The 20,039-nt window shown below is 43.2% G+C and overlaps 2 protein-coding genes across 17 annotated transcripts in view; one reads left to right on the top strand and one right to left on the bottom strand.

The window, feature by feature from the left end:
- Window positions 1–9,003: 9,003 nt before the first annotated feature.
- LOC138848740 (uncharacterized) lies at window positions 9,004–15,769 on the bottom strand. The gene is made up of 3 exons (XM_070069519.2): window positions 15,590–15,769; window positions 14,937–15,129; window positions 9,004–12,313 (listed from the first exon to the last, which is right to left on the bottom strand). Exons 1-3 carry the CDS (start codon window positions 15,767–15,769, stop codon window positions 11,700–11,702), a joined length of 987 nt encoding a protein of 328 aa, XP_069925620.2. The 3' UTR covers window positions 9,004–11,699.
- The window catches only part of FOXN2 (forkhead box N2), a 78,975-nt gene continuing 74,091 nt past the window's right edge, over window positions 15,156–20,039 (top strand). For 2 of the 16 annotated variants that reach the window (XM_070069162.2, XM_070069168.2), the window contains exon 1: window positions 15,159–15,293. The gene's annotated coding sequence lies outside the window, so the exon portion shown is untranslated. The other 14 variants (XM_070069163.2, XM_089327691.1, XM_089327693.1 and 11 more) reach the window with 12 other exon arrangements.

Here is a 20,039-nt window from a genome sequence, read left to right as displayed (position 1 = left end):
GAGACAGATTTAACCAAAATGTAATAAAAAAATTATCTAGAGTGTTAGAAAATTTGATTGCTAGTGGAAAAATTAAGCGCAATGAAGAAGGAGGACTGGGTTTCTTGGAATGTGGTTGGGGTATTTGCAATATTAAGTAAGGAGATCAAGGCAAGCCTAGTTGAGAAAGCAAAATCTGAGCAAAGACTTAATGGAGGTAAGGGTATTAGAGAAGTGGTATCTGGGGGAAGCATTTTCAAAGGCCACTGAACAGGGTGTGCCTGGCATTGTCAAGGAAGAGCAAATGTTAGTGGGAAGGGGTGGTTAGATCATGCAAGACTTTGTGGGTTATTGTAAGTACTTCAGCGTTATTCTGAGTGAAATGAGGAGGCACTAACAAATTCTGAGCTGTGGAGTGTTATGAACTCACAAATTTTCAGAGGATCGCTCTGGCTGCTATGTTAAGAAAATACTGTCTGAGAGCAAGACTAGAGACAGGGTTAGGAGGCTACTATAGTCATTCAGGTGAGAAAGTGCTGTGGCTTTGACTAGGGTGGTGGTTGGGGTGGCAGGGAGAAAGGGTCAGATTCTAGATATACTTTGAAGGCATTTAAAAAAAAAGAGTGAAACCAAGAATGACTCCAAGGTTTGGGACTTGCACAACCAAAAAGACAGAGTGAAGTAACTGACCATAGATAAAAAAAAAAATGTCTGATTCTAAGTACAACACTGCTATGGAACAAAAAGTTGCATTTACTATAATTTGAAATCTCTTTAACATTCTCTGAATTTCCTAAACATTTTCCTCATTTATCAAAAACCATTTTCACAATTGTGGTACTAAATTTGAATAAACTCTATTTACTCTATTGCTACAGATAAAACCTGTGTTTCTCTCTGAGCAACAAAAAAGAAAGCAGTCCGCTCTAGCTCCACATATGCAATCCTTTAAAAAATTTTAACTTATTTTTGTTTTATTTGAAACCCAGAGAGACAAAGATATCTATCTTCCACCTACCTGCTGGTTCACTTCCCAAATGCCCACAAACAGCCAGAGATGGGCAAAGCCAGAGCTGGGAGCCCAGAATACCATCCAGGTTTCCCAGACAGGTGGCAGGAACCCAAGTACTTGGGCCACCATCTGCTGCCTCCCAGGGCACTCATTAGCAGGAAGCTGCATCAGAAGCAGAGGAGCCTGGACTAGAACCAGACACTACATCATGTGATACAGGCATTCCAAGTGATATCAAACGACTGCGTGTCATCCCAAGAGGTATCTTAACCACTGTGTCAATCTTTAGATGATTTCTAAAATTGAAACAGGTTGATTTTTCAGTTTTCCATTTAAAAAAAGATTAATAGCAGCTAACATTTATTAAGTACTTATGTATCAGGCCATGTACTGAATGTTTCACATACATTTGTCACACAGCAGCCCTCTGAGTCTGGAATTGTTAACTACATTTAGACAGGAAGAGATTTAGAAAAAATTTAAATATTTTGCCTGGGTTAGAAAGTAGCAGAGTCAGGATTCAAATCAGAGTCTGTCCAAGTCTAGGGCTTTTAAAACTATATATACAATGTTTCTCCTCTTGACTACTTAAAAAAAAAAAAAGGACCAGGGAAAGGGTATGGAATTTTAGCATATTCTTGTCCCTAAGATTTAGTGAAGTATTATGTTTTTCCTTTTATTAGCAATCAGTACCATATAAAGATTTATTTATTTATGTGAAAGAGTTACAGAGAGACAGAGGTAGAGAGAGAGAGAGAGAGAGGTCTTCCATCCGATGGTTCACTTGTCAGATGAACACAACGGCCAGAGCTGCACCGATCTGAAGCCAAGAGCTTCCTCCAGGTCCTCCATGCGGGTGCAGGGGCCCAAGGATCCAGGCCATCTTCCACTGCTTTTCCAAGCCATAGCAGAGAGCTGGATCAGAAGAGGAGCAACCAGGATACAAACTGGCACACATATGGGTTACTGTCGCCACAGATGGAGGCATAACGCACTAGGCCACAGTGCTAACCTCTGCATGAATCTTATGTGGAGCCTAATTCTATAAACAGCAGCTCAGAGTAGACATGGTTTGTTTAAAGATGGGAGGATGCCATTTTAAAGGCAGGGAAGGTTTCGAAAAGCCCAAGCATTTCTATCAGATGTACCTCTAGGACCATAGTTTGAGAACCACTGGCTTAACAGAATGAGCAAAAGTAGTATCAGAATTTTCGGGCTCTGTCAAATTCCTAGATCCATTTCAAGTAATTGAGAATACAGCAATGAATCTCTCTTAGCAATGACACACAATTTGCCTTGAAAGAGTTGATATTTTTAAAAACTTAGGAACCACTGATCTAGATTCCTTCTCTTAACTTAAACATAGGCCAATCAAGACTCAGAATGTGACAAATTAAAAGTCATTAAAACATCTAGATTTAAAACTATACAGTACTGGGGCCAGCGCTGTGGCATTGCGGGTGAGGCTACCACCTGCTTGCCGGCATCCCATGTGGGTGCCAGTTTGAGTCCCGGCTGCTCTACTTCCGATCCAGCTCTCTGCTATGGACTGGGAAAGCAGTGGAGGATGGCCCAAGTCCTTGGGCCCCTGCACCCGCGTGGGGGACCTGGAGGAAGCTCCTGGCTCCTGGCTTTGGATTGGCACAGCTGCAGCCGTTGCAGCCATCTGGGGAATGAACCATTAGATAGAAGACCTCCTCCACCCCAACCCAGTCTTCCCCCAGCCCCGGCTCCTGGTTTCAGATCAGCTCAGTTCTGGCCATTTTGATCATCTGGGGAGTGAACCAGCAGATGGAAAACCTTTTTCTCTGTCTCTCCCTGTCTGTCTATAACTCTACCTCTCAAATAAATAAATAAAATCTTTAAAAAAAAAAGATTTCATGCAAACAAAACAACAACCACTCGATGTTAAACAGTCTGAAAACTACTATTGCAATTCAGGGCTGTTCATACTGTTCATATGAATTGACAGATTGTCTGCTTGACCTAATTTTAGTCAGGTTTCTAAACATTCTCCTAAGCCCTCCATGCATTTCCTGTAAGGAAATACCAAGTTTAAGCAAAGAACTCTGCTAAAGTCAGTTCAGCAAGAACCTGCTACCTCCCCAACCCTCAATATCTAATCACCCCCAGTATCTAATTGGATTCCTCATCCTCCACCATCTACTAACCCCCCTCGTCCCCCAGGTGATATCTGGTCACCCTCATCCTTCTTTAGCCAAGAAACTTGTTAGGTTGGTATAGCCAGAATCTTTCCTTTAACCCTGACATTTCCTCAAAGTAATTTTCCATCCAGTGATGTCCCCCTACTTCACTCCTTTCCTATAAATCCCCACTGCCCACACAGTTTGGAGTTGAGCCCAACTCCTCTCTCTTCTATTGCAAAACCCAGATGCAGGAGTCCTCATACTAATCATAATGGTCCTGAATAAAGTCTGCGTTACCGTACTTCAACAAATAGCATTATGTTTTTCTTTAACAGAATCACCTGTGTTTTTTTTTTTTAATTGCAGATTCTTATTCCAATTTTGCATTTCTAACAACTCCTCAGGGAAGCCAGTGCTGCCAAGTATACTCAAGTCGCACATTGAATAGCAAGGGACTAAAATGCTTGCCTATGATTTTTTAAATTCTAATATTTTTTCTACTTTTCCAAAAAGATTTTGCTTATGAAAGATTTTCCCCACAATGATCATAAGTTTTTTTTTAAATGGTTAATTCTAGATTTCATTGTTTCCTCAAGTCTCAGTCTAGCAGCCTGTAACTTTCCATTTGTCTCATTGTCTCATTCATATTCTCTCTCTCTCTCTCTCTCCCTTCTTTCTGGGAATAATATTTAACCTTCTGGACATGCACATCAAAATCTTGACATACAGTAAACATTGCTCCTTAGCCAGTTCATCTCAGCAAGAGCTAACTATGCAGGATCTGGGAAATCTGCCACAAGTTATTTAAAGGTAGTTAAGGTGACATGCTCTCCTAAATTTAGCTTCTTAATGAACTTCGCCAGATTAAAAAGTTGCTGTCTTGCACCCTCTACCCTTTGTGTAAAAAATGTAGAACATACTTGAGATTTATTATTTTCTTTCCTGTGTTAGAGCTTTCAAGCAGTTCTTTTCTCAAAACAATCCCTCAGCCACCGTTTTTACACAGTATCCTTTTTCTGTTGAGAGGGAGGGGGTTATCTACTCTTAGAGTGTCCTTTACCAGAACTGACTCCTCCTAAGTCTCTCTGTGGGTCCACATCTCTACATCAACTGCTCAATGCAATTTTTTTATTAAAGATCTAGGTAATATTTTTGGCTTTTTGGTCCATAGGTTCTCTGCAGTAACTCAGATTTGTCCTTGTAATGCCAAACCAGTCACAGACAACATGTAAATGAATGTATGTAACTCTGTCACATTAAAAGACTGCGGCCCTGTGGCGCAGTAGGTTAATCCTCTGCCTGCGGCACTGGCATCCTATGTGGGCGCCGGTTCTAGTCCCAGCCGCCCCTCTCCCAATCCAGCTCTCTGCTACAGCCTGGGAAAGCAGTAAGAGTATGGCCCAAGTGCTTGGGCCCCTGCACCTGCATGGGAGACTGGGAGGAAGCACCTGGCTCCTGGCTTCAGATTGGCGCAGCTCCGGCAGTTGAGGCCATCTGAGGAGCAAACCAACGGAGAGACCTTTCTGTCTCTCCCTCTCACTGTCTGTAACTCTACCTGTCAAATAAATAAAAATCTTTTAAAAAATTATTCATAAAGGTAGCAGACCAGCCAGATTTGACTCCTCAAGCCAAACCTGACCTGTGATCTACAAGCTTGTAGGAAGTTAATCAGTCTGATTATAGCTCCTGGGAATTTGGAATCGGGACCCCGAGATTGATTCAGGTAATAACTGTGGGTTGCTAAGCAGAGTAGCAAATTGAGTAGGAAGTAGAAGTGGAGAGCCAACACCATTATTTTATCTATAATAAGCCACATTTAAGCAGATAAGAGAGCAAAGAAGCTAACCTACAAGAGGTGAAACAGACACACAAAAAAGCCAACATTAGAGATGAGATGAGAGGAAAGGGAGAGTTCTTAAATGTTGCCTGTGAGCCCCACAGTTGTGTCTCACATACTCCCTGCCTATTTTTATATTCATTTCTCCTTTACTGTAGCCAGCTGGTGTGATTTTGTTTCTTGAAACCAGATAACCCTTCACCTGAGCAACCTTTTATACTCTAGACATTTCAAATGACTGAAATTCTGTGACTTGAACAGCCATGCTCTCATAACACTAGACTTTGCTAGGTGTGACTTTACTTCCTGATCCCCCTGTCCCACTTCTCCTTTCTTTCCTTTTTTCCACTTTTGCTCAGGCATCATGTCTCATGGCTGAGTTGACTTGGTTCCCACTGCTTCTTCTGTAAAGCTGTATCACTGCACTTAATAGTGGTAACACATTGTATTTTCCAACTTGTTTATCTGTAGTTTTAACTACAGCTTTCATCTTTGTACCAAGCAAGGATTCATAACATAGTAGGAACTTAGTATGTTTATTCAATGAATGAGGCAAAGGTATACATGGTAACATAATTGTAAAATAGGGATAGGTCATAACCAGCTTGAAGGCTCAGGAGCCTCTGAAGTCTTTTCCAGCTTCATGAGCCCAAACAGAAATAACATAAACTAATAAATTTGTTCATAAGTGAAGGACTACAATAATGTATATCATATGCCCTTATACTCAACTTTGTTACCCATGTTGTTCAAAATTATATTCTTACTGAATTTTTGTATGCTTTATCAGTAACTGAATATGTTAAAATCGCCAACCAAAATTTCAGTTCTACAATTTTTCCTTTATATACATTAAGGTTACGTTACTAGGAGAAAATAAATTTAGAATTATTTTAATCTTCTTGGCAAATTAAAGCTTTACCATTATTAGGAGTTTGCCTTCATGTCTATCAGTACAATTTGTCATCAAGTCTACTTAATGTGACATTAATATAGCTAATCATGCTTTCTTTTGGCAGTATTGCATAGTGTCTCATATGCTTTCATTTTCAGACTTTCTGCATTTTTATATTGTAGGTAATACATCATTGGTAAAAAGTATACAGTTGTATTTTATCTTCCAGTTTGACAATCTATAATGGGAATCACATAAATTAGTGGCCTTAGGTTTATACCACCTTCTAGCATTTATAACTTTATTTAGTTCCCTCCCCTTGCCTCTGGGAAGGGCCTGTAATTTGCATTATCTGATATAAAGTGGCAGAAGTGACAATGCACCAGTTTTAAAACCTAATCCCTTTAGGAGCCCAGAGCATAAAGTCTGCCTATCCTCCTGGAGACACTATGTGGAGTTAGTCATGTGGAGAGAAAAAAGTGTTAGAATTACTAGTGGAAAACCAAAGAACCCAATCAACAAAGAATGAAGGGCTCACACAAATGGTCCCAGCCAAGCCATTACAGCTAAGCACCAGCCACTGGAGCCATCCTAGCTGAGGCGCCAGACATGAGTGAAGAAGTTATCTGGAAACATACAAGCTTTATCAGTATGTATTACCTACAGAAAAGATGTGCTAACTCCATTATTGTGTCCTATCCAGATCACTGATCCACAGAATTAACTTAATTTTGGAATAGGTTATTCACAGCAATAGGAAACCAAAACAATCTTTGTCATTAAACAAGAACTTGCTTTCAGTTACTGTTATTAGTGATATATGCAGGTTTAAATCTGTCATTTTACATGTTTCTAATTCTCTGAGGATTAGTCAAAATTACTGTCAATACTAGCATTTATACAAATGTGGACATTATTCAATACAAGTTGTTGCTTTCTAGAAGTACATTGAAAAATATCCTTAAGGGAAGAAAATAACCTTTATTCATAATTCTAACGTTTTGGTAGTATTTAGGAAAGTTGCATCCTTGTTGTGGTCTCATATAATTTAAGGGAAATTACTTCTTTTGTTGACAAATATTATTGAACATCACTTCTGTACCAGAAACTGTTCTAAGAAATTAGACTATAAAGATAAAAAAAAATGGTCCTTGACCTCAAGGAACCTGAAGTCCAGACTTCCTATTGACAAACTTGTTATTTTTACAATTAGCAATTCATGATCACCAAGTCTTGTTAAATATATGTACCTTTACCCAATAATAAGTACATTTAAGACATAAACATGTATATTTATGAATTCTTATCACTTTTTAGCCTTAACTCAAGGGCATTTAAAATGATGTAATTTCTAATGCATTTTGTCCTCCTATACTGTTTGTCACTGAGTATCTTTCTTTGAAGTATTTTAGAGAATGAAGAATACAAGCTTCAGAACAGATCTTAAGTGTTAGAATCCTCTCTTTCATAAAGAGTTAAATTCTGGTTCCTTAACCTTTTTACTTTTTCAACTCCTAGAAAACCCTATTGGAATCATCATTATCTTTAATCAGAGCTTTTTCTGGTAGATGTTCAAAGTCCCCTAAAATAGTCTCTAACCTACACTCTTACACTAACTGTGTAACAGATTTGCTAAGAGACCTGATACACTCTTATACTAACTGTGTAACAGATTTGCTAAGAGACCTGAGTCTCACAGAGATTATCTGACTACGCTCAAACTCCTAGGGTTGATCAGTCAGTACAAAGGAGCAACACAGAGAATTTAGTGGATGAGGGTGCAGTAGAATCATTCATTATCAGACCTTAGATAAGCTACATAAGTTTTCTGGAACTGTTTTTTCACCCATGTTTGATCGGATTGCTGGACATAACCTATACCTGAAATATCTTCCAACTCTCAAATTCTGTGATTTTTTTCTGGAGTTGAGGATTGTTTAGTCACTTGAGTTTGAAATAGATGGAGTAAGAATAATGAAGGAAAAAGAGAATTAAAGTTCAAAATGTGACATAAGGTATCAGTACAAAAATCTGTAAGGAGCTGAAGACCTACACTGTGTTAGTGGCCACCATGACAATGGAAGCAGAGATAAAACAAGACTCAGGTCTGAGGAGGCTGTGGCTCCTTAGCAGCCACCTTTCCTTGCTTTTACCTCTGCTCCCTTTCTACTATGCTCTTTTTCCAGGAACTCCCTTCAAATTGTCCACATGAGGGTGCAACAGTGATTCCTCTGCATGGAGAAAATGCAGCAACTCCTACTCCACTTGAAGCTCATTGTACACTTGCCTTGTGGCCTCCAACACTGAATGCAGCTGTGAAGCCCTCCAGGCCCATATAAGGAAAAACAAACGGAACCAGTGGATGACCTTGGACAAATAATATAAACACAGTGTTTTCATCTGTGGAATGAGGGGATCAAATGCTTCCATTTTTGTTTTTATGTATTCTGATGCCTATAATTCTTCTGTATCTCTGTCATCCCCACAGCTTGACTTGTTTTATTGTCAGCAGGCAGCTTGTTTCATACTAAGCTCATTTTATACTCAGAGTCTGGCCCTGAGAATAAAGCAAATGAAGTTCTTTTGAGCATTTGTTCAGGCAGAGTCCAGCTTCTTTTTTTAAATCCACTCAACACCTTTGTGAGATAGTATCACTGTTGTGGTTTTTAAAAGATATAGAAATTAAGAGATTTAATTATCAGAATCATGACAGTAATAAACAGGAACCTTAGTTCTGGTACTTACCTCGTACTTGATGGGGCTGTTCTTAGTTCTGCTAATTGCCTTGTATTTGACGTGTTACTTTTTGAAACTCATTTCCTTTTCTGTAAAGTGGGAATTTCTAAGAGTAAGGATAGGGTTGGCAGTTTTAGCAAAATACCACAAAGAAGCAGGAAGTATACAACAAACAGAAAATTCCTTTATATTTTTCCACATTTATCTGAAATTCAGACTTAGGTGGGCACACTGCATTCTAATTATAGTTATGACAATGCATGTGAAGTCATCACTTAGCACTCAGTGAGTCCTCACCAAATGTTTTGCCTATCAAATTTGAGATTCCAACACCTATTTTATTTCCACCTCTGTTGCATCCACTCATTCACTAAAACAGAATGTTACAGAGGCTAGCGACAGTCATGTGCTAAAATTTTATTTGAGAGGCAAGGCAACCTATCCTTACCAGAGTGCAGTCCCCAACAGCAAGTTACATGGCTTTTTATAGAATTCTGTCCACTAGGGCTCACAATTTTGAAACCCTTGTCATGCAGTTACCAGGCCCAGGATGTAGTGGTAAGATAAATGTGGCGAGGCACATTTCTTTACTCTTAGGCAGAAGACTGCATTGGGCATTTTCTTGGTTCCTGGAATTTGCCCCACACAGTTTCACAAGATAGCCGTTAGCAAGCAAGCAAGCAAGACTGATGTTTACAGAAGTGGGAAATCATGCAGTTAGTTTTTCTTTTCGATTTTCAATTTCTGCAGATGCAGCTATGCCTGCATAATAAGGGGGTTTAGGATCCAGACAAAACCAACAATCTTTGGTCACGTTTGGCTGAGTTTGGTTAACAAGTGGATACATAGACCTTATGACAGATAGTCAATGTTCAGTCGGGGGTTTCTCTTGGGGAAATTCTACATGTTTACCAGTAACTGGAGATGTTGTGGGCCCCTCCATAGGTTTATGAAGCCTTAAGGGTCTCATTATGTGGTCTGGGTGGCCTTTGTAAAGGCTTATTAGGATCAATGGGGTTGGTTGTGAGCATCTTTTTGGTTCTTTGTATAGTGAATAATATTCCTGGGTCATATCCAGGAACATACGCTCTGAGTCCCCAGGTTAGTCCTGTGTCCCATTCGGTAATGGTGTTAAGTGGGTGCCAACCGGATAAGACCTTTATGGTGACATTATTACAGGCCTCATAGGTCCGGCAGTCTGATTGAGGTTGATGAGTAAATGTGATAAAAGGGTCTATTTTTGTCCAAGGGGCAAATGATACACAAGACCACTGGGCACAATGATACTGCCCATTTCCTTGGCACTCCCGAGGACCAGATGATGGACATCCATAAAGCTGAGTTTTTGTCATTATTTTACTAGACCTGAGATCCCTGCATGCATATTTTGCCCCTCCCCAAGTGGGATCAAATCCCTTCCCCCATAAATGACATAGATCGAAGACAAAAACAGGCTGACCGACACCCTGATAGGTAGTGATAATTTCTCCAGTTATTCTGTCCCTTAATCTCCACAGGTAGGGGGAAGGGGAATAAGGATCAGATGGTGTTCCTAGACATAATATGAGCATCAAACTGATTAAGAACAAGTAAGTTGTAGCTTTATGGGGTCCTCTGGATGGTTCTTGATCCTCCATTTCCTCGATCCGTCAAGGTCCTTTTTGTGTTTTCCTTCTGATTGGGAGATAGTGGTTTCTTTTTTCACCTGAGAGTAGTGTATCCAAGTCTTTATGCCATCTACCTTGATAGCCAAAGGTGGTGTTAGAATGACAAAGTGAGGTCCTTTCCAGTATGGTTCCAGGGCCTTTGGGTGGTGTCTTTTGATCCAAACCAGGTCTCTGGGCTGGAAAGGGTGAGGGAGAGCAGGGGGGTGAGTAAAAGCTGCTTTGACAGCCATGGAAAGATCTTTCTGTATTCTTTGAAGAGCTAATAATGATGTCAGCAGCTGGTCCTGTTCCAATTGCACAGCCACATCATCGCCAAGCCTAGGCAGAATAGGAGGTGGCCTTCCAAACAAGATTTCATAGGGAGAGAATCCTTTAATAGAAGGGGTGCACAGAGTGCGCAAAAGAGCAAAAGGCAACACCGCAACCCAGTTTTAGCCAGTCTCAAGGGATAACTTAGTCAAGATCTTCTTTAAGGTCCGATTCATCCTTTCAACTTGTCCCAAGCTTTGGGGCCTGTATGCACAATGTAATTTCCAATCAATCTCCAAGTGTGGGCTAGCCCCTGAGACACCTGTGCCATAAAGTTAGGGCCATTATCTGAGCCAATATGTAAAGGCAGTTCAAACCTAGGAACAATCTCATTTAATAGCTTTTTGACTGTCACCTGCGCTGTTTCTGACCTAGTGGGGAAGGCTTCAACCCAGCCTAAAAAGGTATCTATGAATACAAGTAAATACATGTAATCATATTTTCTTGGTTCAATTTTTGGTAAAATCTACTTCCCAGAATCTTCATAGCTCCATTCACCTATCCCTTTTTAGTTCTGAGACTTCCCAGGGTATTCCTTGATTTACTTGGGTGCATGCCACACACTTTTCAACTTCTTCAATTGCCTTACCCAGTCATTTTGCTATAAATTTCTTTTTCACCAGCTCTGCCATTTTAGTCTTACCTAGATGTGTTCCTTGATGTAAGTGGTGGATCATGTGCTTCCCCGGCACTGCAGGCAGCAGTATCTTACCTTCAGGGTCCTGAAACCAGTCCTGTCCAGGCCTCCTATTCCCCCTTTTTTGAAAATCCATTCCAAATCTTTGGGGGTGTAGGAGCAGGGTGTAGGTGTAGGGAGCAGCTGCTTGACCAGAACGGGGAGCGCTTGTGCTGTGGAGGACTCACTTTCGGTTCATGCTGAGGCAGCTGCCCATGCTGTCTGGTTGGCGAGGTGATTTTTGACTGCTTCGAGGGAGTTGCCCATGGGCCGGGCAGTGAATGATAGCCACCCTGGTAGGCTCCGAGTTAGTGACTAGAAGATCCAGGATTTCAGCTTTGCTCTTAATAGTTTTACCCTCTGCTGAAAGAAGACCATGCTCTTGGTATATGGAGCCATGCCCATGTGCAGTGGCAAAAGTGTATCTGCTGTTGCTGTATGTTAACCAACCTGTCTTTTCCGAGCCTCAGGGCCTTTGATAGAGCAATAAGTTCTGCACGCTGGGTCAAGGTCCCTTGTGGAAGAGTCTCCTGCCACAGGACTTTGGTGTAGTTGTGACTGTGGCTCCAGCTTGTCTTTGCCCCTGGACCACAAAACTGCTTCCATCTGCCCATCTGGGTCCCATAAGGGAAGGTCCATGAGGTCAGAGCAGAGGAACAAAATCGTGGCCAGCACTTCGGGGCAAGAACGTAGGGGAGTGCCTGGTCCTTCAGGCAGTAGAGTTGCTGGATTTAAGACAGCGGGGGGCACAAAAGCATATCTGAGGCTGGTCAAGCAACAGCGCCTGGTACTGGGTGATCCGGGCATTTGATAGCCATCTTTCCAGCGGAGCCTGCAGTAGGGTTTCCACCTCATGGAGCTAGTAATGGCCAATGCCTGCCTCAAAGTTAATTTATCTGCATCTTTGACCAGCAAGGCGGTGGCTGCAATTTGTCGAACACAGGTAGACCATCCACTAGCGACCGGATCTAGCCTTTTGGACAGGTAGGCCACTGGCTGGCACAAGGGTTCTAGGCGCTGGGTCAAGACTCCTCTGGCCACACCTCTTCTTTCATCTACAAAGAGGTGAAAAGGCTTAGTCGGATCTGTCAAAGCCAAAGCTGGTGGGGACATAAGGGCCTCTAGTAGGGCCTGAAAGGCTCTGTCTTGATCTTTACCCCATGTGAAGGACTCAGGAGACCCCTTAAGTTCTGCGAAGCCAGATATCCACAGTCAGCAATATCCCACTGCCCCCAGGAACTCAAGTACCTGTTTGTGGGTCTCAGGCCTGGGAATGTTGAGTATGGCATGAACCCTTTGTTCCCCAAGGTAGTGCTTACCTTCTTTGATGTTGTAACCCAAATAAGTAACTGAAATCTGACAAAGCTGTGCCTTCTTGGTTGACACATGGTATCCCAACATCTATAGGAGCTCTAATAAGCCGATGGATAGCACTTAAGCATTTTGAATGAGAAGAGACTGCTAACAAAATATCATCGACATATTGTAGCAAAGTCCCTGGGCATTAAAGGCCAAAAATGGTTCCAGATCCTGGTGTAGATTCTCGGTAAAAATGGTGGGGGAGTTCTTGAAACCTTGAGGAAGTCACTTCCATGTGAGTTGTCTGACCCTTCCTTCTTCAGGATCAGTCCACTCAAAGACAAACAGTGGCTGGCTTGAGGTAGTAGTGATATGGCGAAAAAAGCATCTTTTAAGTCTAACACTGTATAACATACCTGAGAGGGTGGAAACAGGCTAAGTAGGGTGTAAGGATTTGGTACAGTTGGACAGATGTCCAGGACCCTGGTGTTTACTGCTCTCTAGTCTTGAACTGAGTGGAAGTCAGAGGAGTTAGACTTGTGAACAGGGAGGAGCAGGGTATTTCACGGAGATTGGCACGGAGTCAAGATTCCTACAGCAAATAGGTGTTTGATATGGACAGCAATTCCTCTTTTAGCCTCTTGGGACAAAGGGTATTGTTTTAGTCTCATTGGGAGTGCTGATGTTTGGATATCAGTCGGGATGAGTTGCAGGAAAGATATGTTTAATGAGAATCAGGTCTTCTGTTGGCTGTCGATTCACACCGATGACAAGTTTCCAAGCCTCGCAACAGATTTTGTCTCTCTCTTCAGTGGTGAAAAAAACCTGCAACAACTGCTGACAATTGTCCCAAGTGGGCTGGTGATTAACAAAGACAGTTTCTAAAAGAGAAATAAGTGTCTGGGGTTTTTTAGAAAATGATGGGTTTTGGAGTTTTTTTAGTTATATAGATCACTAGTGAAAAAAGGGACATAGACTAAAAATGGTCAATTACCAGAAGTTCCTGGCAGCGGCAGACCCTGGCGCAGAGGCAAAATCGTGGGGGTGGGTTGGAAATGCATCCCTGAACAGGTATGTGGAGGACTAAATGGTTCCCTGCATTCTCAGCCCCCAGCCTCCTCTTTTTCTTGACGGGTATTTTGGGGAGGAACAACATATGGTGGTGGCAGAGGCTCTTTGTCTTCAGGGGCCGACAGGGGAAAAGGAATATGAGGGAGGGGACACGTCCTTACCACCACTCTTACCTCTGAAAGCCAAAGCCCATACATGGCTCTCTTGACCAGGAGGGACAAAGGGCTTAAGCCAGGGGGGAGGGTTATCCACCTACTTTTTCCATAACTCTAAGGGATCTGATCATCATTGCTAGACAGAACAGTAGCATGAACAGCATGAACAGCAGATAGGGAGAAAGTTCCTTTAGGGGGCCATCTCACATTCATTTTTGGCCACTCGGTTTTGCATAGAGTCCATAGGGTCATTTTTTCGACCCGTAGCCCTAGATTTGAAGCAACCTTCTTACGATCTGAAAGTTACATAACACCAGGGACAAAGGAGTGGGGGGCACTATTTTCCTGACCAATGATGGAGGGGAGGGCAAACGAGAAAACAACACAGAGATCACAAACAGGGATCCAAAAAACGATGGTCTAGAGATCTCGAAGCTAGTAAGCAGTAGCGGCCACTTGTCAGTAAGATGCTTATCAGAGGACACCAAACCAAAAGGAGTCCACCGGCATCCTGGCAGGAGCCTGGACTCTAGGTCTATAGCCACTGTTTGGCAGATTCTCAAGAGTCATTCAGGTGCACCCTCCAAACAATCCTTAGCTCTCCAATCCAGAGAAAGGGCCCTGTTTCAGGCCTTTAACTTTCCTGGCCGACCCACCACATGTTGCGCCCACTCGTTCACTAAAACAGAATGTTACAGAGGCTAGTGACAGTCACATGCTAAAATTTTATTTGAGGCAAGGCAATCGATGGGAGCAACACTCCTTACCAGAAGGCGGCCCCCAACAGCGAGTTACACAGTTTTTTATAGAATTCTGTCCACCAGGGCTCACAATTTTGAAACTCTTGTCATGCAGTTACCAGGCCCAGGATGTAGTTGTAAGATAAATGTGGCGAGGCACATTTCTTTAATCTTAGGCAGAACACTGGGTTGGACCTTTTCTCGGATCCTTGAATTTGCCTCACACAGTTTCACAAGATAGCCATTAGTAAGCAAGCAAGACTGATGTTTACAGAAGCGGGAGATCATGCAGTTAGCTTTTAGCCACAGTTACTCCATTTTGATTTCAACTCTACACCACAAACAGCTGAGCTCAGCTTCCACATAAAATTTCAGTCACGCAAGGGTAATACTATTTTAAAGTAATGCTTTACCGTTCTTAAAGCGCCTTCCAAGCCCGGCCAATGCTGAAGGCTCTGAGGCGTGCCACAGTCGCTTGGGCTGTGGAACGACGGTCGCCAACAGCCCCGGCAGAGGCACCGCCGGCCGACCTGCCTGGCAGCCTTCCTCGCCCCGCCCCGCGCCGTCTCGACCACTCAGCGACCGCGCCGCGCCTCCGCCGCACGCCTATAGGCCCTTCCCGGGACAGGCGAGGCCTTTCCATTTTCCCGCCTTCCCTTGCCCCTGTCAGGCCAACACCCGCACTGGCCCACTAGGTCTCGGCCCGGCCTTCCCTGCGAGCCCCGCCCTTCCGGACACCGCCTTTCACCGCTTACCCTGCCCGCCCGGAGGTAGGAGAGGGTAGGGGGAAGGGAGAGGCGGGCCGAGCCCGTTCCTTAGGGGTCGCGGGAGGCGGGGACGGGAGTGCGGGGCGGGGCTAATCTCCTTGGCGCCGCGTTGCCATGGCAGTGGGGAAGGGGGAGGGAGTGGAGGAAGCGAGCGGGAGGGGGATGTGGTGCTGCCGCGGCCGCCACCGCAGCTGCCGCTGCCTGCTCGTTGCCGCGTCTTCCCGGAGGCGGCTGCTGGAAGCCGCAGGGAGCAGCTGTGGTGCTCTGCCATATTGTGTCTCCCTCTGTCCGTCCCTCACCTCCACGCCGCGGCGGCCGAGCTGACGGTGAGTCCCGGGCGGCGCGGCGCCCTCCCTAGCCGGCGCCGCCCGGCGTTCGCGCTCCGGGCTCCGGCCCGCGGCGTCGCTCCCTGGCGCTGAGGCAGCTCGTGCGGCCAGCGTGGAGCGCGGAGGCGGGTGTCCCGTGACGCTCCCGGACATGTTTGTCCTGTGAGGAATTGGCGCCGGCTCGGGTTGTGTGTGGGTCCCCGAGGGTGTCGAGCCGAGGGGAGTGTGGCCCCCGCGAGGAGTTAGGAGTTCTCCCCGAGATCTAAAGACCGCCCGGGATGGGGTGTCGCGCGGCGGAAACCGCAGCGAGGGGTGGCGGCTCCCGGGACGATCAGGGCTCGATTCCGGGGTAGCCTGCGGTTCGGAGAAGTGCGCCAAGCCCCGCGGGAGCCTTTGCAAAGCCCCCTCCCCCGTACCGAACTACTGCGAGACGTGCGGGGCGTGGAGTCCTTGTCCCGACCCAGGCGGGGCCCCGGGAAGTAGGCTCCCGGTTCGGCCCGGCGTGAACTTCGGGCTGCGAGGCGTTGGGGTGGACGGGGGCGGGTCCCGGATGTGGGGGTGGCCGACCCCGGCAACCTCTCGCCCCTCCTCCGGCAAGCGCGCGGGGGTCCCTGAGGGTGGCTGTGCTGGGAGTTAGTGTTTCTGGGCTGCAATATGGACACTTCCTGTTTGCAGCCTCCTTTAGGGCCGCGGTTACCTCTGAACTTTAGTGCTCTCTGGCAGGGTGAGCAATCTGCCCTAGGAGAGGCCCTGGAGCCTTCTGAGTGTGCCTCACGTAGCAGCAGCCTGTCTGCTACCCGGGGCATGGTGGGGGTTAGGGGAAGGCAGCCCATGTGCGTAGAGTTCCATCCTCCACTTGTACTTAACTCCTCCCCGTTTTTACTCGCTTGCAAAAAAAAAAAAAAAAAAAAAAAAAAAAATCTCTGTTCCCAGCTCTGCTTGCAGGATATCTCATTCGTTGGGGATCCTTCTACACTTGATTTCTGCTTTAGAGTTTTGTTAAAAGCTGTCCCTGTACTTCGTTCATTCCTTACAGGGGAAAAAAAAAGTCTCAGCAGGCAAATAAATGGCACAGACTTACTTTCTCCTACCCCAACTCTTAACTGAAAGGAGAGAGGCGGCTATTTGTGTCCTGCTTGGTCGGTGCTGTCTCCTGTGGGCCTTCTGATTGTGACAGCCACGTGGCCGGCGGAGTGCAGTAGAGTGCTCTAGCGGCAGGCACTAAGGGCCCAGGTTCTTTGGGAGCCAAGGGCTTTGTAACCGTGCTGTAGGTTCGCTCGCATGCGCTTTTATCTTGGTGCATTCTGAGAGGGGGAAGTGGAAAAAGATGAATCTTTCACGCCTGTTTCTCTTGCACTCCAAGCCTAAAATTTATGTTTCCTTGTAGTGCTGGTAAGGTATATATTAATGTTTTTGCCGTCCTTTGCTGATTCGATGATTTGTCTCTTAATTCTTGAAAGTATTAGGTGCCATTTAAGAGTAATAAAATAGTGTATTAGAGAGTTAACCCAACTCTGGGGAAAAACTCATCTGAATTTCAAAAGCATTAGTAAAAGATCTATTGTGATTTTTAAAAATCACGTTTTGGAGGATTTTTCAGAGTTCAAAAATATCTCAATTTTTTCCCTTTATGTAGAAATGATAACCTAAGAATACATAAATAATCACTGAAAATACTTTTTTAGAGATGAAATAAATAATAGTTTGATTTGTATTACACTCTATTTTAGAAAAATATTAGAAGTTAATTGGAATTTAGCAAGCAGATTTTATTTTAAGGCAATGAAATATGATTTTTACATTATATAAAAGTGAGAAGTCAAAGAGTTGCAAATTAAAAAATTAAACTTTTGGAGAGTTTGTAAAATTTTAGAATTAACATACAAGCTTTGGTTACCAGTGCATCATTTTATTTTGTGAATATTTCGGTGAATTTGAATTATTTCTGCTACATATGTTTTTATTTTGATCAGTTTTACTTGAAGAATGCAAAATAGAAGGAAACATTTCAAATCTGTAAAAGAATTGTGTGGAGTAATGTACCACCACTTACTGGCATTTTAATTATTCAATAATGTTAATTCTCAGTGAAGTTAATAAAGGTATTGAAGAGCTACTCTAGACTTTAGTGCAAAAAATACAATTCTATGAATATGTGTGAGTATATGTGCTGACTGCCGAGTGCAGTGCTTAGTTGAGAAAAAAAATAAGATGATGAAATACTTAAATAAAGTGGTAGGCACCGAAACATATGTTGGAAGGTAACTAACTTACATTATTAGCAATTTTGGAATGTTAAGTACCAACATGTAAACTTTTAAAAGTGCCAGCCAAATTGAACTTAATCTTACTCTTATGACATTGTGTGTGTGTCTATATTATAAATGTCCTTTTTGTTGCTTTTAGATTTTTGTCATTATTGTAACTGCATTTCTCATGAATCAAAAATGCCCTCCAAAATCAGTTTTTAGGGTACAATGCTTTTTTGATTTCTTGGGGAAAAAGAGACCTAAGATTTGACCTCTATTCTTAGGTTGAAAAGATTTATGCATATGAAAAGTTCACAATGAGAGAGGAACTAATTAGGTGTTAAACTGTATGATGTTGGCAGGTGCTATAAGAATTAAGGAAGGAAGACCTTGGAAGGTTTGATTCTTGCTTTCTGAAATATAACCTTCGTGTTATTCCCACTAGTCTTCCTGAAGATTATATCACTAAAATGACCAACACCCCTTGTGTCAAGCATGAGTACCAGATTGTTTTATTCTCCTCTTAATCCTCCACTTATTCACTCCCTCAATGTGATGTAACAATTTTACTTCTTTAGACTTGCTGATACAACATTTTTCTGTTGGAAATGCACATGTACACATCATCTTAAGTACTAAAGATCTACTCAAGCTTAAGGACTAGGTGAAATCTTGATTTTGAGACCCACCTTATTTTCTACTACTGAAAATTCTTTCCCTTCCCTAACAGCATTTAATTCTTTTGAGCTATAGTCTTTCATACTGCCTTGCTTTCATTGAATAAATATTTTTTGAGCACTTACTGTGTGCCAGGACTGTTACAGTGTTAACAGCAGCTAAGGCTATAGTGTTGACCAAGACAAATCCCTGTATTTTTTGCTAGCTGTCTTTCTAGGTTTTATCACTTGAACTAGATTGTAAGTGTTTTCTCCAGCATACATTATATGCTTAATGATTGTTTGAATAAAGGAAAAGTAGGACTTCTGGCATGAGATGGAGGGTTGTATGGAAGGTTTTTTTTTTTTTTTTTTTTTTTTTTTTTTTTTTTTTTTTTACCAATGAAGAATACAAAAGAGTCACCAATTATGGATGGTCTTGAAAGTATCACTTCTGAATTTAAGTATAGTTTAGTATCAAAATAAAATATGAGCTGAGGAATAATAATACAATCCCTATTTAAGGAAGGTTTGTTTGACTGCACTATGGGATTAGATAGGAATTGGGAAAAGATCTATTGAAAAAATAACCATGAGAGGGAGATTTGAAGAGGTACTTATTATCAAGAAGATGGTTAAGTTTAGTTAGTTGAATGTAAGGGTAACTGAGAGATATCAATGTGAATCTAATCTGTAATGAGGTATAGGGATATGACGTAATATACAGGTGACAGCACAAATTTTTTTAAAAATTTATTTATTTCAAAGGCAGAGTGACAAAGGGAGAGAGATGTCCTCCACCTGCTGGTTTACTCCCCAAATGCCCACCAACATCCAGAGTAGGACTGGTCCACATTGGGGCCCAGAACTCTACCTTCACCTCCTACCTGGGTGGCAGGGACTGAACTTAGGCCATTGTTTCCTGCCTTCCTAGGTGCATTAGCAGAAAGCAGGATCATAAATTGAGGAGCCACAACTCAAACTGGCATTACATGAGATGCACGTTTCCCAAGTGGTTGCTTAAACCATTCCACTAGTATGCCTGAGGCAGCACAAAGTTTTGTCATAGAGTTAATCATTGAAATGGTGAGAACTAGGACCAGTGTTGTAGCACAGTGGGTTAAGCTGGTACCTGTGATGTCAGCATCCCATTTGAGTGGCAGTTTGATTCCTGAGTCTTGGCTGTTCTACTTCCAATCCAGCTCCCTGTTAATGCACTTAGGAAAGCAGCAGAAGATAGCCCAAGGGCTTGGTCTCCTGCTACCCACATGTGGGACCCAGATGGAGTTCCAGACTCCTGGTTTTGGCCTAGCCCAGCCCCTGCCTTTGCGGCTATTTGGGAGTGAACCAGCAGATAGAAGATCTCTGTTTCTGTCCTTCCCTCTTTCTGTATTTCTACCTTTCCAATACATAAATAAATCTCTTTTTTACAGAGATCTTTCATTTGTTAGTTCACTGCCCCAAAATGGCCACAACAGCCAGGTCTGGTTCAGGCAGAAGCCAAGAGCAGGAACTCCA

This window comes from Oryctolagus cuniculus, chromosome 2 (genome assembly GCF_051225735.1).
Source record: "Oryctolagus cuniculus isolate XC-2025 breed Fujian yellow rabbit chromosome 2, ASM5122573v1, whole genome shotgun sequence".
In the NCBI taxonomy this organism is placed as follows: Eukaryota; Metazoa; Chordata; class Mammalia; order Lagomorpha; family Leporidae; genus Oryctolagus; species Oryctolagus cuniculus.
This window is presented reverse-complemented; position numbering and strand designations above follow the sequence as displayed.